General features: G+C 53.1%; 7 protein-coding genes across 7 annotated transcripts; 4 read left to right on the forward strand and 3 right to left on the reverse strand.

Annotated features, from left to right (window-relative positions):
- Positions 1 to 1,903: 1,903 nt before the first annotated feature.
- BDP81DRAFT_458502 (uncharacterized protein) lies at positions 1,904 to 3,505 on the reverse strand (the record flags this gene model as incomplete). The annotated part of the gene is made up of 2 exons (XM_060593420.1): positions 1,904 to 2,939; positions 3,030 to 3,505. 2 exons carry the CDS (start codon positions 3,503 to 3,505, stop codon positions 1,904 to 1,906), a joined length of 1,512 nt encoding a protein of 503 aa, XP_060448960.1.
- Positions 3,506 to 8,428: 4,923 nt separating this feature from the next.
- BDP81DRAFT_419878 (uncharacterized protein) lies at positions 8,429 to 8,989 on the reverse strand. The gene has a single exon (XM_060589804.1). The coding sequence runs from the start codon at positions 8,817 to 8,819 to the stop codon at positions 8,529 to 8,531; it is 291 nt and encodes a 96-aa protein (XP_060448961.1). The 5' UTR covers positions 8,820 to 8,989; the 3' UTR covers positions 8,429 to 8,528.
- Positions 8,990 to 9,130: 141 nt separating this feature from the next.
- On the forward strand, positions 9,131 to 10,150 carry BDP81DRAFT_162289 (uncharacterized protein). The gene has a single exon (XM_060582050.1). The coding sequence runs from the start codon at positions 9,199 to 9,201 to the stop codon at positions 10,084 to 10,086; it is 888 nt and encodes a 295-aa protein (XP_060448962.1). The 5' UTR covers positions 9,131 to 9,198; the 3' UTR covers positions 10,087 to 10,150.
- Positions 10,151 to 10,811: 661 nt separating this feature from the next.
- Positions 10,812 to 11,602, forward strand: BDP81DRAFT_458503 (Golgin subfamily A member 7/ERF4 family-domain-containing protein; the record flags this gene model as incomplete). Its single annotated transcript, XM_060593421.1, has 2 exons — positions 10,812 to 11,438; positions 11,492 to 11,602. 2 exons carry the CDS (start codon positions 10,812 to 10,814, stop codon positions 11,600 to 11,602), a joined length of 738 nt encoding a protein of 245 aa, XP_060448963.1.
- Positions 11,603 to 13,654: 2,052 nt separating this feature from the next.
- Positions 13,655 to 14,291, forward strand: BDP81DRAFT_446684 (single-strand binding protein family; the record flags this gene model as incomplete). The annotated part of the gene is made up of 3 exons (XM_060592094.1): positions 13,655 to 13,941; positions 14,053 to 14,141; positions 14,239 to 14,291. 3 exons carry the CDS (start codon positions 13,655 to 13,657, stop codon positions 14,289 to 14,291), a joined length of 429 nt encoding a protein of 142 aa, XP_060448964.1.
- Positions 14,292 to 14,684: 393 nt separating this feature from the next.
- Positions 14,685 to 16,428, reverse strand: BDP81DRAFT_311132 (glutathione synthetase; the record flags this gene model as incomplete). The annotated part of the gene is made up of 4 exons (XM_060583703.1): positions 14,685 to 15,708; positions 15,764 to 15,912; positions 15,961 to 16,036; positions 16,121 to 16,428. The coding sequence occupies 4 exons, from the start codon at positions 16,426 to 16,428 to the stop codon at positions 14,685 to 14,687; spliced, it is 1,557 nt and encodes a 518-aa protein (XP_060448965.1).
- Positions 16,429 to 17,856: 1,428 nt separating this feature from the next.
- Positions 17,857 to 24,282, forward strand: BDP81DRAFT_162319 (uncharacterized protein). Its single transcript, XM_060582051.1, has 3 exons — positions 17,857 to 23,059; positions 23,115 to 23,624; positions 23,728 to 24,282. The coding sequence occupies exons 1-3, from the start codon at positions 18,062 to 18,064 to the stop codon at positions 23,980 to 23,982; spliced, it is 5,763 nt and encodes a 1,920-aa protein (XP_060448966.1). The 5' UTR covers positions 17,857 to 18,061; the 3' UTR covers positions 23,983 to 24,282.
- The last annotated feature ends 1,237 nt before the right edge of the window (positions 24,283 to 25,519 follow it).

Genomic DNA, 25,519 nt, shown 5'->3' on the forward strand with positions numbered 1-25,519 from the left:
CCTCGGTACGCGCCGTTTTGACGCGGGGCTCCATGAGGATCTATATCGCTCTGGAGCTGCCCGGTAAAGACGATAGACTTCCTTTGGCCCTTTGGACGGACCTCGTCTGCTCATGGTGTAAACCTCACGCATGGTCCCTACACTTACTATTTCCGTGGTTTCGTTTCGCGACATCCGTTTCCCGCATCCTCCGTTCAAGCGCATCGAGCAAGTCTCCGCGTGGCCACCACAATGACATTGTCAACGCTCCCCCCGCGAACCAAGCGCCTGCAGTCAAAGTCGGGCCTTCTGGACTTCCCCAGCTTTTTTCTCTTATGAGAGGAAGCCCCCAAGATACTCTTGGACCGCCGCCGTAGGGCCAGGCAGAGAACTTCCATGAAACCTTCTAGGATGTGCTGACGTGACCGCACGTGGATGGGCACGGATGTGTTTTGTACTGTTTGCATATATCGGGTCTCTGCCCAGCCCCAACCTCTTCCGGTTGTGAATTCGAGAGTCTATTGACGAGGTATCTGATGAAGGCGATACGTGTCGCCGGAGCCTCGGAGACGATTGGTGGCGAGAGTATGTAGTTGCCGCTTCGTCTCTTCGACATCGACATTGACGGGTCATGATCACTCGTTGATGGAGTCACATAGCCCCGTCCATGGGAATATTTTCTCTGGGCTTTTCTTCGATTGTCAACTTCACGATACAGTATAGCTCGTCAGTGATCTGTAAGAAAGATCAACTGTGAACACGGGAACGAACGTGTAAGAACGACTCTGCAAGCGGAAGGGCTCTTTTTCCTAGGGCTTATTTGCGTCTGTCCTTCCCTCTTCAGGCAGGCTATCAAACTCCGTAGCTGAAAAAGAAAAGAAAAAACCACTGACGCATATTCTCTAGTAATCGATAGAGACCAAGCTTCGTAAAGAGAAATCTCCTCGAGATGAAGAATAATCACTTGTGCTATGGAGACAATGCCACTACATAATCATGGGCTCCTTCAGGACGAAATTTCATATCACCGCCTTGGTACAGATTCCATCATCTCGAAATTAGATTCTAGATTGGAGGAGTTGCATAAGGAGGATCACATAAAGTCGAGTTCGAAAGTCTAGTGGACGGCAACGAGCTATACGCCGAAGAAAAGAATTCTGTAAAAATCCCTCCCCGGAACGCAACATTGCTATCATGGGATATATCATATCATTGTATACGTGACTTGATGCACAAAAACAGAAACTTTATGAGAATCCCCAGCAATTTTCAACTTGATTTTCTTATTGAAAGTTGATATTTTCGGGTTTCAGTGACTCTGTTAACTAGATGATTGACCCTCCCTCGATACAGGGGCAAGGGTTTTGCTTACGGTAGACACCGCTTTGCAAAGTGAATCCAAATGGGTGAATATGCCGAATCTTGAAGTCATCACCATTACAAAACGACATGGCCCAATACTTCTTAATTCTCTTTCGCTCGTTCTCGACATCGGCACGGTTCAGATTGGACGCGGAGTAGGTGACCAGAACCAGAACCCCCTTATTCATATGTTCATGAAATTACAAGGCTTCACTTCCCCGACAATATGATGCCACTGAATATCGGTTAATCACATAGGCGTTTGTCGAATAATCCAAGTGGCAGACATCCTCTCACGCAGAAAGGTTTGACGAGAAAAATAATTCGACACTTAACAGTACAGTGTAGGTGATGTTTCTCCAAGTACATCGAAACCAGGGTACTCTGGACTGATTCCGAAAACCCCATTACAACGCCGGTTCCAAAGCCCCCATTCCTCTTATCCCATGGGTGGTAGTATCCATGCCTAAACCTCGAGCCTTTTTCTGGTTGTGAAGAGAATTACCTAGGGATCTCTAACCCCTCTCGCGCTTTGCCTTGACCCGGCACCCTTATACCTTTCTTATCTCTTTGAGACGCGGCTCGGCTGTCTGTCTGCCGCCATCCTCCCATGGCCCATAGCCTTGCCATTTCGACCGGACTTGGACGTCCTCTCAGGGAGGGACTTCTTCTTCCGCTTAAGCAACCCTCTAACCGTCTTGAAGGGGAGCACCAGCAGAGCGACCACAGCAAAGAAGGGCATCGTAATGATGGCCCACACGGACTCAACGAGCCACTGCATGAAGCCCGGCCTGGCTACACTGTTCTTTGCCGCCGCCGCCGCCAACGCAATGGCATCGTTCAAGCGGGTATCGACTGCCGCGAACCGTGATTCGGTCTGGAAGGCAAGTACCGTCGCCTTCTTCTCGTATCGCCGCACAGCCCGATTCAGCGCATCCAGATCGGGTTGGATGGCGTTGCGAACATCGCGGGCAATGGCGGCCTCTAACTTGATTTTCGAACTGTCCGAGTTCCCGTTGTGCTTCATCGGCGTCGGCTCAGGCCGTGACTCCAGCATTTCCAACCGTGCCATGAGCACGCGCATCTGATCTGACGTGGCACCGTCGTCCTTGTACGGGTTTACATGGACATCCCGCTGCAGCTGAATGGTCCTGCGCTGCACGAGCTTCATGAGGTGCGAAATCGGTCGTACCTCCGCAGCCAAGAGGAAAATCGTCAAGTTGTAGTTAGAGACCAGTCCCTCCGAGGGCCGGCTGAGCTGTGCGCGGATGGCATGTAGCAAATACGCGCCCAGCATAGGGAACATGAAGCATGATACCAAGGCCAAGATCTCGTGTATCCATAGCTCAGCCAATGCGTCTTCCTTTTTGGTTCTTGGCGTCGTCGCCTTATGTACTCGTTCCTGGACAAAAGATGTAGGCGTGGTGGGTACTTCATACACTTCGTCGACGCTTCCGTTAGTCGTATGGCCGTTAGCCGTGGATGCTGCCGGTGAAGGGCTTCCGACCGCCTGCTCCGTCTCGCTCTCATCGTCAATCACAGCGCTCGTGCTGATCTCCGCTCTTACTCGCACTGCTTGCGCCGAGTGATACCAATTCCTGGTGACTGGTGTCAGCGCTTGGATGGTTCTATTCTCCTCCAAAAACGAGCCGCTCACGATATGCCGGACAATAGAGCGTCGGACTTACCATGGATGTGTCACGGACCAGTGCAGGAACACGGCCGACAAGCCAAGCAACATGACGTCCGTCACAACGGCGCTGCCATTCTTGAAGAGCAGACCACCGACCGCCGGTAAAAGTGCAAATGCCAAAGGAATCGAGGCCCAGTTGGACATTTCGTCCGCCGAAGTTGATGATGCACCATCACCAGGTCTGGGATTCAGAAAGTCTCTCGCATCACCAAAGCTGTAATCTGACAAGGTCGAACTTCTCCTCCTTCCAAGGTCTCTCTCGGCGAATGAGTTTTCTGTTGGAATGTGGCTGAAAGGTGGCCGCCGCCGCATCTGAGCTGTCTCGTCTACGGTCACGGCGCGTTTAAAGGAGTGTCCCGAGGGCGCTGGTGAAGCTGTCGTTCCTGGTGATGATATGGTCTGCTTCCTACTGGTATTGCTTGTCGTCGTAAGGGGCGAAGTCGGACTTCGCGAACCGTTCTCGTCCGACATGATGGGCGATGCGGGGGGAATCAGCTCGAATCGTTAGACGTAATACCGTAGATTTCGGTTCCGATCGTTTCTCCTGGTGGCCTTTCCTATTATTCCTCAAGTTGTTGGTTACTGGAAGTTTGATGCGAGACGTGCAAGTCCGAGCTTGGGACAGGCAGTCAAGGGGTTTTTGAAGGCTCCTCATCCGACACACGCCACGTCCTTGGGAAAAAAGCCCGGAGAAATTCCTCTTCCAAGACGCGCTTTTGAGCCCAAGGAAAGGAGAGGGAAAGGAAAAGGAGGAAAGGAGGAAGAGGGGCGGAGAGAGGGAAGAATGGACGCTAGGCACAAATGAGGAGCTGCGTGTCTCGCAGTAGGCAGTAGGCGTGTAGACACTGCAGCATGTGCGAGTGAGCGAATGTGTGCGGTGTGTACGTGCGACAGAGACAGTCGGATCAGTGGTGTGTATATGGAGCAGGTAGTTTGTACCAAGGGCGAAAAGGGCGAGAAGTGAAGCGCCACACGAGCTGAGGATTCGGGCTGGCGTTGGTTGGTATGTCGCTGGCGGGAATGGGAATGGACGTGAGGTGGTTTTAGTCTCTGGGCTTTTGGTGGCGACTTAGATCGTCCCTGCCTCGCCTCAGCTAGGCAAGGTACCGCGAGGTGATTGGGCGGGGAGGAAACGTCCGGCGACTTTTCAGAGTCGGAAGTTGGAACGAGTGGCCGAGGTACCGTGTCTCTGCTCGGCGTCGCGGGTGTCGCAAGGTGGAATGGAGGGACGGGGATCGGGGACGATGGGTATAGAAGTGGGAGGCGAACGAGGAGGTTTGAGGAGAGAGAGAGAGAGAGAGAGAGAGGAAGAGGAGACGTCGGGGAGATGAATGGAAGATGGAGGTGTTGCGAGATGGACTGGGCTGAATTAGACTGGCAACTTGTCTTGTGGGAAGGGAAGATGAGGTAAGGAAGGCAAGGTAAGGTAAGGTACCCTCAAGATCCGGACGGATGCACGGCAGGCTACTAAGTATTTAGCTACTTCAAGATAGCTAAGGTGGGAAGTACCTAAGCTGATGGATGTAACTCCACGTCTGACAGAGGAATGGCAGGTAAGGTACTTGCTCTTCCAGCTGGCCGACCTGTCTCTTGATGTCATCAATCCAAGGTAGTAAGTAGTAGTACCGGGGCTTGGCCAAGTAAGATTGGTGGTGCCTTTTGCGAATACATACACCGAGCCTGGAAGCAACAAGAAAGTAGTCAAGTTATCTGAGGTAGTTACTACTTATTACAGAGCTATTTCTAGCTAGAGAAGATACATCTCTGCTTCTGGCTTGAGAAGAAGGTCGCTCACGCTGATGGATGCTGACGACAGGGATGATGATGCAGTGATGCAACCTATCCGCTGGTCCCCTCCCCCATTCCCCCGCTCCCGCTCTGCCCGCATCACATCCCTATCCGCATCCAGCCCTGAGGACCCTGTTTAGATCCACAGTGGACGCCGGAACTGGGCCGGGGGAGAGGGAGGGGAGGGGATGGACCTGAACTGAGGTCTTGCACTCACAACTTCAACCTCATCTACTCAAAGGGCATACATCGCGTGCGCTCGTGCGACAACACATTGAATTTTCTTGATGGTTCCGTTGCACATGTCTGTTGAGATGCACTGCAAATGTCAGCAATGCGATAATTAGAACCGAAAGGCTACTGCCCTTGTCTAGCACCGCCTCGGCCCATCGCCGTAGGCTAGCGGTACGTGAAACGGCCATCCCATCCCACCACTTCGCCTCTTAGGCGTGCTCTGCTCGTCTACGTATACATACCCAGGAGTAACGTAGGGCCTCGACATCGATATTCCCGTCACCTTTGTTGGTGAGAGGTCAAAGATAAAAACGTCACCCAGAGACTAGACTGCCCGTCATCTGCCGATGCCAATTTCACCTTGTAACCTTATCTGGTCTGCCACCGTAGCCCTCTTGATCCGACTCGTCATTTCGCCGCAACAATCTGGCCCACGTTCGCATACCATGAGCAGGACAGGCATCAACAGACGAACGTCTTCTCAAACTCACCAACTATGCCTCGGCCACACCCAATATTCCTCGTCTACATCGCATAGCATTCTGGGTTGCGTCGACGACCAGTCACCAGGGATCGGCAAAACCAGCAGACTTTTGTGAAGCTCTGTTTGTCTTCCATTCTGCTGCCCCAACAAACTGAAAGTGCGGGTTAGCCTAGTAGCACTTGTGATACACCTGCAACCACTTGATTCTTGCCTCCGCTCCGATTCGCATATTGCTTGCAGTCGATGGTAGCCGGATGGGAGGAAACAATACGGTCTTCCCATTTGATCACCCGTAATTGGTGCTGGCACTTGGTCTGCTATGGCCATGCCCCGGAGAAACGACTAGCGAACAGACGTTGCGACCACTCCGTCATGGATTGATGTTGGGAGCCGCGCGTGCCACAGGACCTTTGCTGTTGTCTGTGCCATCGTCTAATTCTTGCCGCATCACATATCCTCCAGGAACAAGGAGCAAAGCCTCCCTGTTTGTGTTGATGTATCCAGATGATTGCCTCACCGTTAATCTCGGCCGAGCATGCGAGCATGTGGTTCGACCACGTCGCCGAGGTTTGTCATTGCCAGGAGCCATCCATGATCCAACCTTTCCCGTTCTCGTGACGAGCCATCGCGTTCTGGTCCCAGAGATGTTGAATCTCGGCTCCGCAAGTTTAAAGACAGACAAACAGATATGTAGCTACCGGCGGATTGTTTCGAGCGAGCCAGGACCACTGAGTGCCGCATGCACTTTTATCCCTCGAATGCGTGGCACTGCCGAATCGAAATGTATGATTCGACGTCGTCAGAACCAATCCAACTGAACCAAGCGAGGCACGATCAGTTCCCCTAACGAGAAACAAAAAAGGCAGACCGATTTCGTAACAGATTGGGATTCGGCAAAGCACCTCAACAGGCGCGGTTGCACAAAAAGAGACGAAGGCTGGCTGAAATATGTCTTAAGAGACGGGTGTCAGACGGAACCCCGCAATTCTCCATGTTGGTCTTTGCGCATGTCTCGTCGATACATGTTGCCAGCCACCGATATAGCATCTTGAGTGAGACAAGGCGTCCTCTAAGACCGTGAAATCCCCCTGGCCGGAAGGAGATTGCCAGATAAATCATATTCTTTGACCTGCGTGGTCGGATCCTTTCCCCCGGTAGAGTTCTCCCGTGACACCATTCCTGTGATGGACCGCAAGACTGTCAATTGATTAGAGAGCGGAGCAGTTGAATCTCTTGGTAGGGACTCAATGGCATACATGATACCACGCTCGTTCCATTTCAGCTTAGTGGTAAGCCGGGACAATCGAAAAGCCTGTCTCTCCCGCTTGCGAGTGAGATGGTGGTTTCTTATTCCCACGGCCTTAGTTGTGCAGTGCCTGGCGGAGGAACGTCGAAAATGTTATCAATGAGAGGTCTCTCCCAACCTCTCAATATACCTATGCAAGCATCGCTGGGGCTATCTGTGAAGAGCTGGTCCTGGGTTACGTGATCGTCTCCTAGTTACCATGTCCCGTGAAGCAATGCATTCAAGAAGGATATTGCGAAAGGCGGCTCTATCGGGAACTGCAAGATCACCGTTAGCACCCACAAATTGTCCACTAAACCGGGATCAGCAATGTATCGCTAGCCCTTCAGGCGTACCGCAACCCAGGTTGCTTGTTTGTAAGCTGGTAAACAGATTGGCGGTATTGGCGCCCCGCTTTCCAAGCCTGAACTCTTTAACAGAAGTCCAATCTACCGTTCTCAAGATGGACTGGATTGAATCTCTGAGCATCCGAATTTGGCTGCCTCGTAGATCGGCATTCCCTTTTAATGCTTATTTGCCTGGTGATATTGGTATGTCTTGGGTCGGTTGGAGAGGCTGATGCAACACGAAGGGAAAGTACTGTGACGCTGGAGCGCAGCAATTTCTAATAGAAGTTTCTGGCCGTCCAGGAACCGCATGCTTGGGTTGTTTGTCATCGGCAAAGTCGAAGAGCCGTTGCGCACAGACAGACGGGGTGCGACGGTAGCCGCTTGATCATCGCGAAGAGACAAGACAACGGCCGTGTGATGAGGTGGCTCGAGACCAATTGACGGTATGGCGGCACTGGTCTGCCGTTGGGAGTTTGCTAGAGATTGAGGGCGTGGCAGTTGGCACGCTGCTGCTTACGGAGCAAGGGTCGACTTCCAGGCTCCTTGTCTTGTTGGATGGCATTGCCCACATCGTAAGGAGGGCATGGAAGGATTGCTCGGAGCGTCGGATGGCATACTGTTGTCTCCCTCATCCCGATGTCGCGTTGATTCGACGCGCCGGGGCGGGAGGGCCACAAAATCCATCTTCACAGTTGCGCCGCAATGTGGCATTGAGCTAGACAGCAAGGCGCAAATTGGTGTCTGCCGACGCGGACAACCCGGTCTGAACCCTGGTTTTTGGTGGCCTCGGCGAGCAATGACAACCAGGATGATTTGATGGGTCCTGGAGGTTTAGAGTGCGTCACCCGGATCCAAGATTGATTGAATGCAGTGTCGCCGTCAGGACAAAGGCGAGCCTGGCTAGAAATCTCTGCAGGATCGAAATAGACAATTTAAAGCACCTTGGACGTTGGCTGGAAGACAGGGAGGCACCTGCCAGGCTGAAGGCCATCGAAGTCAGGTGGGAGCTGTGTACGAGGCAGGTCGTCGTCATATATTGGCGGGCTGGGGACGGGTTGTTGGTGCTGGGATCTCGTGTCGTGTCGTGTCTGGATTTTCTTTTTCTTTTTCCGCTGTTGGTGCGAGACTCTTGACCCAAGACCCTCCACAAAACGACGGGTGAAGCACCGGCGGAATCCTCGAGTCCTGTATCTGTAACAGGAACCGCCTCGTAGGGCCACTGATTGTCGTTATATCCTGCGCCACTCCGCTTGCAAAGCCTGACGGAAGACTTTGGTTTTGAAATTCATCGACTATCTTTCTTCAACCCTCGATCCCTTCTGCGACAGTTTCCGCCGCCGACGACAAACAGCCCTACTGCTTGTTCGACAGCGCGAGAGGAGCTGGGCAACGACGACGACACTGACGCAGTTGGCTGCTGTTTCTACCTCTTGTGGAAGAGGTCCTCGGAATACCGGCGGATGGGTGAACAGACGTCGGCGTAAGCTTGGACGACAAAACAGTATCAAGAAGAGACGACGAACAGGAAAACAAATCGACCATATCGAATACACGACGATTCGACGGTACCAACGACAGCGACAAGTGTGTGAAGTGCAGCTGGAGACTGGAGTGAGGTGGGCATTGAGCTGCAGGAACGTTCATCCCGGGCCAACTGGATCCGAACCAAACAATTCGAGCAGCAGGAGCCAGGAACCACGACGCAGAGTCACAGAGAAAGGACGATCCTGCCGTCTGTTCCTGCGTATTGCGGCAGCCAACGAGCAGCAGGAAGGAGCTAGAGCCTACCTAGCCCGACTTTCCCTATCCGTTCCTTCCAATACCTACTTGCACAGTAAGGTACCCGTGGACCTTCCCAACTATCCGGGCAGAGAAAGCGCTGCTCTCCTGCTCCTGCTCCTGCTCCTGCTCACTGGCAATTGCTCAGGGCAAGAGTGGGCGGGCTTCTCAGGCCCCAGTGGAGGGAACTTCAAGGAAAGATCCCCTCCCCCCCCTGCTTCCCACCAACGAGCGGCTTCCCAAAATGCTGGGACTGAGAGCAAGAGCCTCCACGTCTAACCCAATCTCGGCCATCTCCTCCCCCCTAAACGCGCTCTCCACTTTTCACGACTCCACGGCCGCCTCACAGTCGTCGCCCAGGCCCAGCTGCAACCTCCCGGTCTGGACGACCTGCACTCTCATTCGGGCGCAATTATTCACATTATTCACCACCACTTGCATTTGCAGCAATTATCCATTGCCGTCCATCACCACCAACGCCGCGCCCACCACATCTTTTCCTCCTCGGTCCAAATCCAACACCACCCTCGTCGTCGTCCTCACCACCACCGTTGCATCCACACGGGCATCCACATCCACAACCACCACGGCCTTCAAGCCTGCTACCAATCACGCTCCTCATCCGCTTCTCCCTCTGCCATTCACCATTGCCCGCTTTGCCCACGCTTGCATTAAAACAACCACCACCACCGTTCAAGCGAAAGCCAAAGCTGCAGTCCGAGCCACGCTCTGCACGTCGTCGCCTGCGCATTTCTTTGTCCGGGTCTCCACATCTCTAGCTGCAAACCTAATCGTTTTGCACCTGCGACTATTGCTGCTTTTGCTGCACTCGTCGTTCCTGTGCGACGCTTTCCTTGGACGACTTTTCCCCAATACCATCCCGTCAACCTCCCCTCCAACCCGGCGACCAATTCAATCACTCCGTTCGTTGTCGATATCACCGCTGCCGCTTAAAGAGGCCCTGGCGACCTCTACGAGCCTGGCCCAGGCGCTGCTGCAAATTCCTCGACAACCAAAAGACCCGTTCTCCACCGTGCCCCGTAAGGCCGTCGTCCTCACGGCGGCCTTCGTCGAACCATTCTCCCCACGGCTTCTCACGCGAGAAACAAGTCTCCGTCACCGGCCACCGTAGATGCATCCGCAAATCCTCGCATCACAACGCTTTCGCAGCAGCCCACATACCCTGGCGCTTCGCCAGTCTTGCAAACTCCAGTAGCCGCCCACGCCGCCGCCCTGCCCCAAGCTCGCACTCCATCCCTGCTACACCAATACGACCCCAAAGAGTACTTCCTGCAGTCTCCCTTTCGCAATCGTGCCGCATCTTCTGCGGCCCGTCGACTTCCTCACCTTTCCGCTGCTCGTCTCTGGAATCCAACCAACTCTACACCACGCCTTCCCGATAAGCCTGTACGCAAACGACGCCCTTCGACACCGCCTCCTCCCGCCGTCCCTCTTTCGCATCCGACTCTCGATCCGTTATCCGTCGACCCTGCCGATCCTCTCGGGATTGGTGCAGGCGACTATCCGCTCCTGACTCTGCCGGAGCAGCGCCAGACGCGACATCCGACGTCGAATCGAAACAGCCTCCAAATCGATCGCAGTGGGAGTGGTGCTGAGCATCGCATCAGTCTACCACCATCAGTGCGCCATTCATACGACGGACGAAGGTCCGCTGATCCGTCGCCAACATTCTTGGATCCTGACGCACATCCCGCCAACGAGGAAGAAGAAGCACCCGCAGAACCTCCTGTCGAGACTCGAGTAACTGGCTTGAGGAAACGTGGGCAAAGTGTTTCTGACCCAGTCATACGAGATTTTGCCATCACGCTCAACGACAAAGGGAAAGGAAAGGCAATCATGGACCAAGGCGCTGAGAATCAGGGGCGAGGGGCTTCGAAGGACTTGGAACGCGGGCCAGATGTGCTGCCACGCCACTCGAATGTGTCGGCCGGTGATGGCATGGGTATTGGGTCAGCTATTTCATCTTCCAACTCGTCGATTATGGGAGAGGAACTGCCGCCAGACCTGGGCGAAGAATGGGGACCGCAACACCCCTGCTTCCCACACATGAACCCTCACGTTCCTCTCGACTCGGCAGAGTACCACAACACTCGAATCATTCGCATACGCCGAGACTGGTTGATTGAGGGAGATTTGGCTCCAACGTTCTCCAACTTGTACCCTGAGATTTTGGACCCGGCCGGCTTGTCAGAACAAGAGTTTCGGAGGATTATTGACAAGCTCAACGGCGAACTCATTCCGATATTCAGCCCATACAACTGGAGAAACGTGGTCGATAGCATGCTCGGACTCGTCACGGGTTGGTTGTGGGATGATTTGGGGTTTACTGGTGTCAAAGCTCGGCTGAAGCGCCTGGAACGCTGGATTGACCAGTGGAACAACGAGATGGAAAAGACTATCGGCAACGAAGACAGCTCAATGGCCCCACGTATTATCTCACTGAGAAAGACGGGGTACATGACAGTAAGTTCAACTCCCCGAATCCATGGGCAACTCCGTACTAACTCGGGGAAAAGCTTGACATACAAATCCCAGATCCGGAAATTGCACCTGCTCCTAGCACACCTGGCGGCTCTAGATCTGGAAGCCTGCCAATGGAGCCGGCAACCGCCGTAATGGCATCATAATCTGGCAAGGCGACTCTTCTGTTCGTCCTCTGCCACACTACATTCTTCCCTTCGACTTCGTATTTCATCATACACTCTTTCTAATCACGGATCGGCCGCGGCCTGTGGGACGAACCGACATGAGCTTATACGACCGTAGCCTCTCTTCTTAACGAGGCACTCGATATCCATTTACTACTACCCGGGGTTATTTTACTCTTTTCCCAATCCCCACCCCCTACTACTACTATTACCTTATACCAAGGCATGGCGCGGAGTTTTAGGATCCCTTGGTTGGGACAGTCACGAAATGTGAAGCAAATGATTTCTTACGCGTTGTTTCCGGTTTCACTTTTTCGGTGACCTATATGCTTTTTATGCCAGAATGTGCGAAATGGGAGCGATCCTGAAATTAGGGGAAGCCGTCTGTACGCTGGATGATGGAGCAGAAGCAGCCAGGCTCGGGAGACCCCAGTAATATGTTTACACTGATGTGCTTCAAAAAAATTACTTTCTTCGTTATGCAGATCTCTGTTCCTCTCTTCAATGCGCTGACCTCGCAGTGACACCCTTCAACCTGCGTAAGCCTATCCTTATCCTTGCCGATGACCATGACTAAAGAGCTCTTGCGTGGGCTCAAGGGAAACGCTTGGCTGAATTGTGTCCGTTACCTGACCAGCTCAGGTTTTCGACACGTGGTTCCCAAAGGTAGTGAGTGGGCTGTGGCAGACCTATCTAAGGCACCTGCCCAACCCACCGTCTGACAAGTTTCCTGCCGACCTGAATATATACCCCCTCAACTCCGTTCCAGTCACCAGCCAGCAGGCGCCCGTCCAGGTCGACGGGTCGGGTCAAACTGGCTGGGTGGTGGAGTAGTTTATGGTCAACAATCAATATCTTCGCCCGAATAGCCTACTCGACGACAGGCTCCGAGTTAGAATCCCAGCATGAGCACCAAGAGATGTAGCCACACCGGTGGCGAACTCTTTTTTTCTTCTTTTTTTTCTTACCCCCATGACCTTTCACTTCATCGTCACTGTTCTGATATTGATCACGCACGAGTGACCGGGGCACTTAAGGAGACCAGTTTCCTGAGTACGATGTTCCCGTTCTAGATCATGGAGAGCAGAGCCCCTGGGAAATAGAACCGGTTGACCTCGATTATCGAAGTTGAGGAAGTAAATGAAGGCCACGGACAGTCAACCGGATGTCAAATATTAGGTAGGAAAGAAGTGAGCCGAATACAAAGGGATGCATGGAAACCAAGCGGCCCTTGAGAAATGTGGCATATCTGGCCGGGTCGTGCTCCAAGTCCTCATGTCTGTTTGGCTCAAGTCGCAACCAGGGACCCCGTCTCGAGACATGGGTGATGTCTTCGAGTAAAAGGGCACCTGAATTGATACCGTACTGTTCACGGCAAATAAATAAATAAAGGCGAGGCACAATATAATACAGAGAAACGGATCTCTAAATGCGATATATATGTTAGTCTGATATGATAGTAAACCTCATCGTCGGTCAATCCTAGTCATTTAGGTAGGTTGACTTGAGCAATCAAAGCCTTGGGCTAGAGATAGGAAATACTTTAATGAAAAATAACACGACTTTCTATAGGGTGAATTATCATGAGGTAGAAAAAGTAGGAGCCTTGAAAAACGATGAAAATGACCGGATGATGTGAAAGATGAACAACACAATGGATCTCTCACCCTTGGTAGCTTCCGCTAAGCGATTAAACCCGATGGGTTGACCCCGGTATAGGAATATCTACAATGGGAGGATGTCCAATTTCAGGGGTCAATGCGAAAACTCAAGGGACGGCCTTACGCACGAGCCACTTTACAGCGCAGCAAGCTACCGTACGTTGTACCCCCTGGCGCGTCGACGGAACGCGCCCACCGCGAACGAAATCGACAGCTCCCACACCGGCACTTCAGCTTCCCCCCCAAATGAATACCCATCTCGTCAATTTCGACACATCAACACCATCTTTTCCGTCCTTCCCCGTCACTCCTTAGCCAACGCCTACTTTCTCTCTCACACCCACGAAGCCTCGCAACCAACAACCAAAAAATGTCTGCCTCCGCCCTCTTCCGCCGCGCCGCCGTCGCCCCGCGCATGACCGCCGCCGCCCGCGCATTCACCACCACCCGTTCCAACAACCTCGCCCGCATCACCATCGTCGGCAACCTCGCCGACGCCCCCGAGGTCGTCCCCACCAGCACCGGCCGCGAGATTGTCAGATACGCCGTCGCTAGCAACAGCGGGCCCAAGGATAACCGCCAGACCAGCTGGTTCCGTGTTACGAGCTTCGAGCCCGAGGGTCCCCGTCGGGATTTCCTTCAGAGCTTGCCCAAGGGGTACGCAATGCACACATACACTCCGCAATGATCAGCTTGGAGGGCGAGAGGGAGAGGATGAAAACCTTTTAAACAAGAATTTTGCTAACGTGTTGTTCTTACGTGGAATAGAACTCTGGTCTACATCGAGGGCGATGCTTCCATGCGCGCCTACCAAGATGCTGAGGGCAAGAACCGCAGCTCCCTGAGCGTTGTCCAACGTACGTATTCTTCGTCATCTTCCCCAATATATCATCCCATCACAGACTTGTCTTCGAGTAAGAGATTGTATTTGTCCTAACATGAGAAACCCCACAGGCTCCATTGACGTCCTTAGGCGTCCTCAGAACGGCGGCGAGGCCAGCGAGTAAAAAGACTTTCGGCTTTTCAGTGCTTATCCAACACGATCAACCGAGTGCCATGTACGAAACGAACGAAAGACGGAGTGTGTGCCCTTTAGAGACACTGACCTGAACTGGCCTGCCTTCTCTCTCCACTCTATCGAGATTTTCTTGTTTTTCTTTTTGTGTACAATGACCTGATAAATGGGCTGGTTGAGGCGTGCTGTACCAAAACTCTTTTTTCTAGGACGATAATTGATACCATGGGTTGCTCCTCTCACTTGCGTCCTCGTGCGCGGTTTTGCGTCACGTCTGCTCTTCCTGCTTGGCTTCTTTCGATTTGAACGTTCACTCGGGTTATGCGTGTCATGCGTGGGAACTTCAACGGCTCTATTAAACTCTCAATCACCAGATATGCTCTCCTCAGACGAGCGTACAGCTGTCCATGCACCCAAAGCCCGCAGCGACACCGCCCTCGTTGCTAGTATCGCCCTTGGTGCGGAGCAGATAGCCAGCCTCTTCATTGTGAACCACCTTGCCGGTGCCCTGATCCCACACCGTAGTGCCGTAGATACCAAGCTCGCAAATGACGCCGCCTTCTTCGAGGTTGCCGTTGCGGAGGATGATGTTATCCTGCTTGGGCGGCGTGATCAGCTCCATCAGGATGTACGAGCCCCAGTGCGTCTCGGGCGTCTTCTTGAGGAACTCGGGTATGTCCTCGCGGTAGTGGTTGTTGCCGCCGCCCTCCCTCTGCGGCTTGAGGACGTAGCTCTTGCACAGCTCCGGGTCCTGCGCGATGTTGCGCGCCTTGAGCCCGGCCTCGGAGGCGTCCATTGGGAAGATGTTGGTGAAGGTCTCAAACACTGCCGCCGTGCTGGGCGCGTCGTCGGGGATGAAGCGGCCGAGGACCGAGGGCGAGGTCCCTGGTCTCGGCGTTGCCAGGACCTGCTGGATCTTCTTGCTGCCGGCCAGCTGGGTCAGGACGGTGGGGCACTTGATGGCGGACGACCTCTCGAGGTGGTAGCGGGCCTCCCAGATGCTCTCGTCCGGGTAGTCGGACGGGTCGTACCAGCAGCGCAGGTACGCGACGGCGACCTCGAATACCTTGGTCGGGTCCCGGGGCAGCTTGTAGAGCAGCTGGCGCTTGGGGGTGTCGGCGACGGTGGTGTGCTGCAGGAGCTCGGAGAAGGGGACGCGGAAGACGGTGACGGGGTCGGCGGCGTTGACGAGGGCGTACTCGACGTGGCGCTGGTCAAAGATGTTCCTCTCGCCGCCCTGGACGACGAAGATAACGCACCTTTTGTGCCCGAGCTCCGATGGGCCGTAGGCGTCGTAGGCGGCGCGGATGCCGCCGGAGAGGCCTTGGACGCTCTTGTTCTCGGGCAGGTCGAGGGACCCGGGCTCGATGGGATGGTCCAGGAGAGGGTACTCTGCCACGGAAAGGAACCTGTGGGTGGCGTCAGTCTCCTGAGCTTCTCTCCTTACGAGACGTGTAAGATTACTTGTGGACGAGTGAGGTCCGAGATGAAAGGCCGCCAAAGGATGAAGCGATCGTGTTGAACTCGACCTGTTTGACCTGGCGTTTAGGTTCACCTGAAGAGGTATCCTGGTGGACAAGATAGTCTGATCTGAACAATCCCAAGGAGAGGCTCTGCGCATGGTTAGTATCAATACCTGACGCATGGGGTCAACTACATACTTGAGTATACCCCTCCTTCTTTACTCGCACATGGGTATCCCACAGCTTGCCGATGAAGTCGTCACCTCCCTTGACCCTACGCGTTGTCAGATGCAGTCTCTATAGTTTTGCACGCTACACTTGGTGCGTGACCAAGTGTCAAGAGGGAGTGGAAACATACTCATCCACCATGGCACTCAGAAACTCCTCATCCCTGCTGATGGCGGCATATAGCTCATTATACGTCTTTTGCACGGATCTCGCCTGCTCAAAGCATCCCTTGGGGAAAGGACTCGGGAATAGCGTAACGGGCACGTTGACCGCAAGGATACCTTTGGGATCCGATTCCGGCGTCACGACCGCAGGAGGCGGCCGGACCGACAAGCCGTTGGCGATAGCCCAGTCCTTGACGGTCTGTACGAGAGCGTCTTGCTCCGACTGGGAAAGCCGGGGAGGGTACTGCTCCCTCGTCAGCGTCGGAAGTGTCATACTGCTACTGAAGCTTTCTTAAAGAGACCGAGTTCAGAGCTTCGGCAGCAATCACAGCAGGTTGCTACAGTCTAGAGTGGATGGTTTGGTGTCGTTACGCCTTGGTGATTAATAATTGCTGGACAGCGCTAAGTGGATGGGGCCAGAAACAGTAACAAATTGTTTTGGAAAGACCCTTTGTTGGAAAAAGAAGACAGATTTGTCTTCGATTTGAAACAGCAAGTGACTCGAGCCAACTGTCGAGTCTGCTGAGAACTTTTGAGAGTGAGATATTACCGGATGAGGAGCGAGTGTTAATATCAATAAGGGATGTCTGGCGGGGGAGCGACGAGAAATCGGCTGCCCCACCATGAACTTCTGGTCTGGATTTCAAATGGCTGGTACCCTCACTGTAGCTTCAGCTGGTAGGTACGATGCACACAAGACGTGATCAGTCTAAGTGGGGAGGACTTCCTAGCAGAATAAGGGGACTCCAGGCCCTACGAGGGTTCAAAGGTCTTTTCAACTATGTGACCGCGAAATCCAAACATTGGTGATCGGCTCTAACTCTACTAATCCAGAAACTTCTTCTCCATGAGTCCTCTCAAGGCAAGACATCTTATGAATTACAAACAAGAAGATGGCGGGGTCGGTAGCTGGCAGGTCTGTTTTGCGCCTTCCATTTACCCCTCCATCTCACTCCGATAAGTGCTACCTTATCTTAAACCCGAAAGCACAGTCACGTGCTGGCTACAGGTCCCCTAACCTTATTTGGATTAGCCCTGGACAGGTACCTAAAGATACATTGCCTTCATCCAAAGCGTTTAAGGCGAGGTACCCTGCGGGCCTGCTTGACCAGGGAAGGTGGGGGGCTTAAGCAGGTCCATTGCGACTTCCGCGACTTCTCCAGACTAACGCGTCGTGAATTCGACATAGGAAACCCGGCGGCAATGCCTACAGCATCCTGAATTTCGGTACATTTCTCCCATCACAACCACCCGTTTCCAGACGTCTTGCACTCGACCCGAGTCAAAACCTACTCGGTTCGTCTTCTCTCTACTTACTTTCTACACGGTCTTTCTCGTTTTCGCCACACGACTGGAAAGCCCCTTCTCAACGGCTGGTTTTCTTCACGATTGTCGACTGCTTATTCCCTGAAACAAAGACATTCTCGTTTTTGTCGAGACTCCTCGAACTGTCTAGGCTTCAGAGATACAACTCGAATTCTGGTAGCAGGCAGTGAGCACAGCTTTATTCTTCTCCCCTTGCATAAGATCCATCCGACCAAAGAATCCAGCACCACTCATGCGCTTTGTTGCCCTCCTCAAATTCCGTCGTAAGTCTGGCTTCACGGTTATCGCTATTTGGTCCTCTCACCAAATTCGATCCTGGTACTTTTCATCCAGCATTCTTCATCGGCGGTCCATTACTTTCTAGGTCACTTCAAATTACTGCAGCTCCTCTTAAGCTTCCCGCCTTATTCTCACACAATCTGCCTTCATACTCATACTGCTTCAAGCTCATTCACTCGCCAGACTTTGGTCTCACTACCCATGCCTGAGGACTCTGTGTTCTCAATTACTCGTCTTCTTCTGTCCATTGCTAATCGTCTCTTCGTTCTCTAGCTATTCTCATGTCCTAAGCGGCAGCCACCATGGAGGGCAATGAGGATGATCCCTTCAATTGGGATGTCGAACAGCTGGTGCATGAGCTATGCATCGCTGAAAGTCGGCCATGGCATCCGAGACTTGCGACCAAGAGACCCAACCCGACGGTCCTCGCAAAAGCACTGCGTGAGCATGACATTGACGGCGAGACGCTTCTCACCTACGAAGACGTCATGCCGCCTCTTGACGGTCTGCTCAGGGACTTAGGCATCGTCAAGATCGTTCACAAAATGACGATTGTCAAAGCCATCAACTATCTCAAGTCTAAAAGCCGCGAGTATCGCCATCAGAAGGTCGAAATGGCCAAAGAGGAGGCGGATAGCCAAGAAAGCTCGCTGGAGCTGCATGTCAACGGCGAACCGGAACGCGCAGCTCTGGATCCCAGTATCACGGAGGACCCCGCGACGATTACCAAGACGGAAGACATCACGATGCGTGGCACCGCGGATCAAGATACATTGGCATCCGGCGTTGAAGAAAAAGACAAACAGACGAACGAACCACCTCAGAAGAAGAGAAAGATGGCGCCAACTCTGATCACAGCGACTGTCACCGGAATTGGCAACATACCTCTCAGTACAGCAGCTGACGATGTTGTTACTCGGAAAGCTGTGACAGCGAGTACTCGGCCACCTATATCGAACGCGACCCCTAGCAGAAGCCGTGGGAAGACACCACCGGCCATCCCGACAGTAAACGATGACGCTATCTCTCGGGAGCTCGATACAACTAGCATACGGTCTTCCTCGCATGCGGCTTCCAGCAGACCCCATGGGAATACCCAGCGAGTGGACCAAGAGCTTGTCTCAAGATACGATTCTCTGGGGGCGTACTTTGGACCTGATGCGCTTATCATCGGCCGTCAAGTCCCTCACTCAAGTCTTGTACCTGGTGGAAGCTCCGCAGATGAGGGTAGCAATACATTTCACTTCGTTGCTAAGGGATTGATTGCCTCTGGACACAGTCGCCAAGTCCACCGAGCGTTGCGACGACTAATGCGCACGAATGATAAGTCTCTGACGTTATTGCGCAACGGTGTATCTCCTTTCGTGGAGCCTGAAGAGGAAGATGAGCTCCTTCCGGTATTCGGAGACTCCGATGACGACGAAGGTTACGACACAGAGACAAGGGACGCGATTGAGGAAGAGGAAGAGGAGAAAAGGCAAGAGATGGAACTTAAGTCTCATCACCTGACTTCGCATGATGTCCAACGTGTGCTAGAGGAGGAAATACAACGGATTGAGGCCTCTTGGGACGAGAGAAAGCTACTCAAAAAAGAGTGGAAGGCCAACGCCATCTGGAACAAGGCCCGGCGTACTGGTCTCGTCCGACAAATAGCGAATGCTACATCTCGACTCGAGGCTCTCAATAACCGCATAGAAAAGCTCTGTCGAGAGATCAAACTGAACGAATGGCCGGCTAAAGACCAGCTGCGCAGACAAGCACGATGCCTCGAGTCCAGTGTCGAGGACCGGCGAGCTGAAAAGTGGCTTCTCGATACCTTGCGAGGACCCGAACCTACCCGACCACTGACGATGCCCAAGCAACGGCCAATTGCAGCCCCGCGGCCCGATCTCTCTGACGAAGATGGCGATCTTATCACCAGCGGCGACGATGACGACGACAATTTTGTGGTTGGCGACGACGACGGTTTGGTGGTTGACGATATGACCAACGCCATGTCGCCCGTGGCGAGCGGCTCTCGTCCAGAAAGACCCATGGATCTGGATGGCCCTGAAGAGGTCTCAATGCAGGAACCTCAACCTCTGCGATTGCTCAAAGGCGAGTCGCCAGCCGACGCTCTCGTCGACATGAAATCCGACGATGGCATCATCGACTTGACAATGTTTGACTCCGAGCCTGAGAATGAGCCCGCCCGTCCTGAGAATGAGCTTGCACCTCCTGAGGGGAATTTCATCTCTGTAGTCACGCCTGAGAAGCCAAGGACCACGGCAGCCGCAACGCCAGCTCCTGAAAGCGAAATTGATGAGCAGCCACCGCCTACCCAGGAACAGCTAGAAACTCCATACGACCAATATGGAAAGATTGGGGACATCGCACCGACTATATGGAGAAAGCAAGGAGACGGCAAGCGACTTTTGATCTGTGTCATCTCGAGGCTAACCTCGCGATGGAGAGTGGCCTTCTTTCGCATTATCCAGAGCATGGCTCCCGCTGATATCTGGACGGACCTTGTGATCACAGCACTAGAAGAGCTGCCGGAAAGTCACAGCCAAGAGAGTGCAGTCGAGCTCGGCACCGTCATTGCCCGCTTGTTCAGAGTCTTCGCACTCTGTAAGCCGGCAGCTGCTAATACCATCACAAGAAGGCTCAACAACAAAGTCAAGGTCAGGAAGATAAAGGGGAAGGTAGATCAGTTTGAAGATTTCTGTGATTTCGTCAAAACTGTTATATTGCCCAACTTCCCTGAGGGTAACCAAACCAGCAGCTCGGGCCGTCGTGGAAGCCTTGATAGTGGAGAGTCTTTGGGAAATTTCACCGACGACGATGTTGAAGACTCTCCGTCTAAGAAACGGAAGCCTTTGGTAGCCATGGATCAGACCGCCATAGATCTCCGCGAAAGCGACCGACGCCGAAGAGAAGAGCAGGAGCAGCGGCGGAAGGAATTACGCAAGAAGCTAGCAGCATCCGACACCATCTCGAGCGACAAGTCACGTCTCATTATTAACGAAACCAAGGGAGATGACGAAGGCCTGATCTACATTAATAGCGACATCGGTCAACGTATCAAGGACCACCAGATTGAAGGTGTCCGTTTCCTGTGGAATCAGATCGTCTACGACGCCAAGGTGCGGCAGGGATGCCTCCTCGCTCATACAATGGGACTCGGCAAGACCATGCAGGTCATCACATTACTTGTTGCTATCGCCGAGGCCGCGCGATCGAGAGACGAGTCTGTTCTGTCACAGATTCCAGAGGACCTGAGGCAGTCCAAGACTCTGGTACTTTGCCCGGCCTTACTTGTCGACAACTGGATGGATGAGCTGTTGATGTGGGCTCCCGATGGGGTTCTTGGTCACTTCTACAAAATGGAATCCGTCGTCAATGCACTGGAGAGAGCCCCAATGATCCGTGACTGGGACAAAACCGGCGGCGTGATGATTATTGGCTACGACATTTTCAAGAAATTGGCTGTTCCCTCAGGGGACGAGATGTTCACGCCCCTGGAGGCCAAGTCGATTGCGCAAATCCTCACAGAAAGCCCTAACCTCGTTGTTGCGGATGAGGCTCACAAAATGAAGAACCCCGAATCGATGATAGCTATCGCAGCCGCCAAGTTCAAGACTCAACGACGAATCGCACTCACCGGTTCTCCTCTGGCAAACAATGTGATAGAATTCTATTGCATGATTAATTGGGTCGCTCCCAATTATCTGGGTCCACTGGCAGAGTTCAAGGACTATTATGCCGAGCCGATTCAGTCTGGTCTTTACGAGGACAGCACCGGAAGCCAGTACCGAAAGGCAAAGAAACAACTTGCTGTTTTGGAGGCTACTGTAGCGCCCAAGACGAACAGAGCAACAATCAAGTCCTGTCTCAAGAACGACCTTCCGCCAAAGATGGAATTTATACTCACTGTTCCCGTGACGCCCCTCCAGGCCAAGCTCTACGACGCTTTCTCCGCCGCCCTCAACAATGGCGCGAACGTTGCAAGCGCCAAGACTCTGGGTGCCAACATCAACTTTGGCCTCATCGTCAATCACCCTCGTTGCTGGCAAAAGAGACTCACGGAGGAGCGTGCGGCATTGCTAAGGAAGGAACCGGCTACCCTGACTTTGTCAAGCACGATCATTAGCGAGGGCCTGAGAATCTTGCAGCGAGAGAAGGATGTGCCTTCGCCTGCCTTGTCTTGGAAAGTGCAGCTTCTCGTCGCCATTTTGGACCAATGCGAGAGGATGAAGGAGAAAGTTCTCGTCTTTTCACAATCAATCCCGACCCTGGATTATCTGGACAATCTGTTCAGACAACAGCGGAGAAGATACTCTCGGCTGGATGGCAGTACCCCAATCCATAAGAGGCAGCAACAAGTCAAAAACTTCAACAGTGGCGAAAACCAAGTCTATTTGATTTCAACGACAGCTGGTGGGGTTGGCCTGAACATTCACGGCGCCAGCCGCGTGGTCATCTTCGACTTCAAGTATAATCCTATTCACGAGCAGCAGGCGGTCGGTCGAGCATACCGCATTGGCCAGCGAAAGCCGGTATATGTCTACAAGTTCATCTCTGGCGGGACATACGAACAAGCGCTTCACAACAGATCCGTGTTCAAGACCCAACTGGCATCACGGGTTGTGGACAGCGAAAACCCGAAAAGATGGTCCAAGAAAGACAACGAGTACGCCAAAGCTCGCTGGGAGCCCGATCAGGATGACCTCAGTCCATTCGCCGGCAAGGATACTGTTCTCGACAGCCTTTTGACCCACCCAGGCATGTCCCAGGGCATACGCTCGATTGTCATGACGGACACCTTTGAAGAGGAAGATACGTCCGAAATCTTAACGCCTGAGGACTTGAAGGATGTGAAGAACCAGGTCTACATGAATTCTATCCGCAACACCGACCCAGAGAAGTATCGTGAAATGGAGCTGGCACGAATCGCTGAACTTGGCGCTCCAGCCTTGGTGGGTGCAACATCGTTCATGCCACAAACAGTAAACCAAACCTTTGGTGTGGTTGGGAGCAGCGGTCAAACACCAATTCCTGTTCCAAATTTCGCTCAGATGCATAACTTCAACACAGCCCAGGCTTTCACTCCACCGGGAGGCATCACGAAGACCTTGCCAGATCCAATGAAGCCGCCGCAGATTACGGCTGTGCCTGTGCCAGTGCCTGGTGCTCTGACAACTCAGATGGACGCTGCAGCAACACAACAAGCCGCCGCTCCCTCGCATTCAATACAGCCTGCAACTATCGGTCCTGATGCCCAGACTAGGGAGCAACCTGCTGAGCAGATATCAGTAGAGGTAAAGTAAACCTCCCGATTTTGGTGAACATCGCTAACATAATCAAACATCACAGTCTCAAGTAGTTGGCCCAATGCCTATGCCCATGGCTGGTGCAAATACCTTCTTCAGGGCTCAGCAGACACCAGGTTCTCCCCCGCCTGCGGAAAAAGCTCTCTCATCTCCTGCGGTAAAGAAATCTAAGAGGTCCGGATACAATTGGGAGCAGCAGTTCAGGGACAAGATCCTCGAGTCACTCGATATGATAACGGACTCGGCGGTTGCTGATGCGATCATGGAGGACAAAGTCGTCCTGACTGACCGGATCGCAAGGTCGACATTGCTCGTGAGATCAGAGCTCAAGGAAGGAGAATTGCCTGATAACTCGCATTTGAAGGAGCTGTGCGGTTTGATGGGTAATCCGAGATTCGCTGCCGCAGTCCTCACAGGGCATATTCCTCCCTCCGAGCTTGCGTACGCGTCGACTGAAGGACTCAAGAACCTCTCGAACGAGTGGGAGGCGCTCCAGGAACATGAGTTCCGCGAAAGACTCAAGCTGGGTCAAGTCACGACTGAGGCGCCTAAAGTATGAGCCCGCCGCCTCTCATTTCATTGCTGTGCGATTGCATTTTTCGTCTTTCAGTACTCACTTATTCAGCAAACTCTTTTGCGGCTAACGATTTGATCAGCAGCATGCGCAGATCGTTTCCGACTTGCCCACCAAACCTTTACCACCCGTTCGCCGAGCGAATCCTTTCCAGGAAGACGACGACGACGACAACGATTTGGATTTGCTTAGGGAGGTTGCGGAAACAAGGCGACAGCGTGCGCCTAGGCTTCCCACATGGGCAAGCAGAGCGGTGGAGGAAGGGGGACTTGAAGAACAACGGCGGACATCAGAGCCCTCGTCATCGGCGTCGGCGCCGGCAGGGCAAGGTTTGTGAGTGCGCAGATTAGGCGTTTGCAACAGGTATTCGGGTTGTTCTTTAAGGGGGCATTTTCAGGCATCTTGGAAGGCATGGGCGTTTGACGGCATTGCAAGGCCGGCTTTATGATACCCTTTTTGGAGGCGTTCATTTGGAGGTTTTCTGATTTCTCGCGGAGGACTTTCTAAGGGCGGCATAGGAGTCATTTGAGTTGATGCCAAAAAAATAGCATGCAAATGAACACCGTTTGGTAAGCCTAGGTATCTGGCTCAAGGCTCACTCGGGGTAATCAGACTTCTCAACATTCAGGCGAGGCGGCAGATGCAACCAGTGATAGTTGACCGGCTACTTGTTGAGACCGCAGAGTTCCGTGTCTCACTGCTTGAAAGTTGTGGCTGACTGTGTCCTCGTATTCATGATGCCGGATGGAACAAGCTGAGATGACTGCGAGTAACCTCGGCGAATGATGACAACGTACCCTAACGGCTCCTTCTGGACCCATACACCATACTCCATATTCCGCAAACAGCACCAATATCAGAGAGGGAAGGAGTACAGTTGAGACATGGGCGATGTGACAGGTGACTAAGGCAACGACAGCTGCAGGCCTGAAACAATTGAGAATAGAAGTTGAGTCCGATTCAAGTCTGCCTCGCCGCTCAAGGCACTTGACTTTGATTTCATGTGTCTCTCGAGCTCATGTTGTTTTTTTCCTTCACTTTTTTTGTGCCCTCGTACAGTAGTATTGTAATTGCGGTAATTGGCTTTGAAAAATACCGCTCTTCGGAAGCGGAAGCTATTACCTACACGGAACGGCCTCTGTCAAGTTCGGTCTCGGAAGACACCGGCGCAGTGTTCGTACGATTGATTTTGCAGGATCCACAGCGGTGTTTCCAGAAGAGCAGGGGTCCTGAAGGAAAGGCCATGTGGGCATAAGAAGAAGAAGAAAAGACGTTGGCCCTCTCGCTAGTACTGGATAGTAGGCAAATGAGTTCCGCGGAACTCGAGCGAGAGAGAGAAAACCACAACAGCAAACACCGAAACTGGGGTGGTATTACCAAGAGAATTAAATAAAAAGGGACAAAAGGGACAAAAGGGATCTGACCTCAGGTCACTTTCGCATTTGCGCAGCGGTGTCGAGTTGGTCTACCAATCAGGTGTCGTCAGAAATTGGCTATAGACGAGTAATGATTGGTCCAAGTGCCGACTTTCGGTATTCGGAGACTCCACTTTGCGGTCTTAGGGGTCCCACCATCAACGCCGTACACTTCAACCCCGGCTCCATGAATGCGATGTACCTGAGTACGGGCGAAGTTGACAACCCTCGCTGCCATCTAGGCCCGAGGGACGCCGAGGATGGGAAATCGCGTGCAGCGGCACCCCTAACCCACCGCCTAGAACCTAGAACAAGCTGGAAATGGATTGGATCTCGGGGCGGGCATGCCCAGGCCTGAATCCCGTCCACCACTCACAAGAGTCCAAAAGGCCCCCAAACTGCGCAGGGCCGCACCTACCACACCCTGTGCCGAGTCGCTGGTGCGGCGTGCCGTTGGTG

The sequence above is a fragment of the Colletotrichum phormii genome (assembly GCF_030913505.1).
Source record: "Colletotrichum phormii strain CBS 102054 chromosome Unknown BDP81scaffold_4, whole genome shotgun sequence".
Classification (NCBI taxonomy): domain Eukaryota; kingdom Fungi; phylum Ascomycota; class Sordariomycetes; order Glomerellales; family Glomerellaceae; genus Colletotrichum; species Colletotrichum phormii.

Excerpts from the sequence above, each read along its gene's own strand:
- BDP81DRAFT_419878 (XM_060589804.1), bottom strand. The coding sequence starts at position 8,819 with ATGAACGTTCCTGCAGCTCAATGCCCACCTCACTCCAGTCTCCAGCTG.
- BDP81DRAFT_162289 (XM_060582050.1), top strand. The coding sequence starts at position 9,199 with ATGCTGGGACTGAGAGCAAGAGCCTCCACGTCTAACCCAATCTCGGCC.
- BDP81DRAFT_162319 (XM_060582051.1), top strand. The coding sequence starts at position 18,062 with ATGGAGGGCAATGAGGATGATCCCTTCAATTGGGATGTCGAACAGCTG. Across the intron at positions 23,060-23,114 it reads CTGAGCAGATATCAGTAGAG|TCTCAAGTAGTTGGCCCAAT; the intron begins GTAAAGTAAACC and ends CAAACATCACAG. Across the intron at positions 23,625-23,727 it reads TCACGACTGAGGCGCCTAAA|CAGCATGCGCAGATCGTTTC; the intron begins GTATGAGCCCGC and ends CGATTTGATCAG.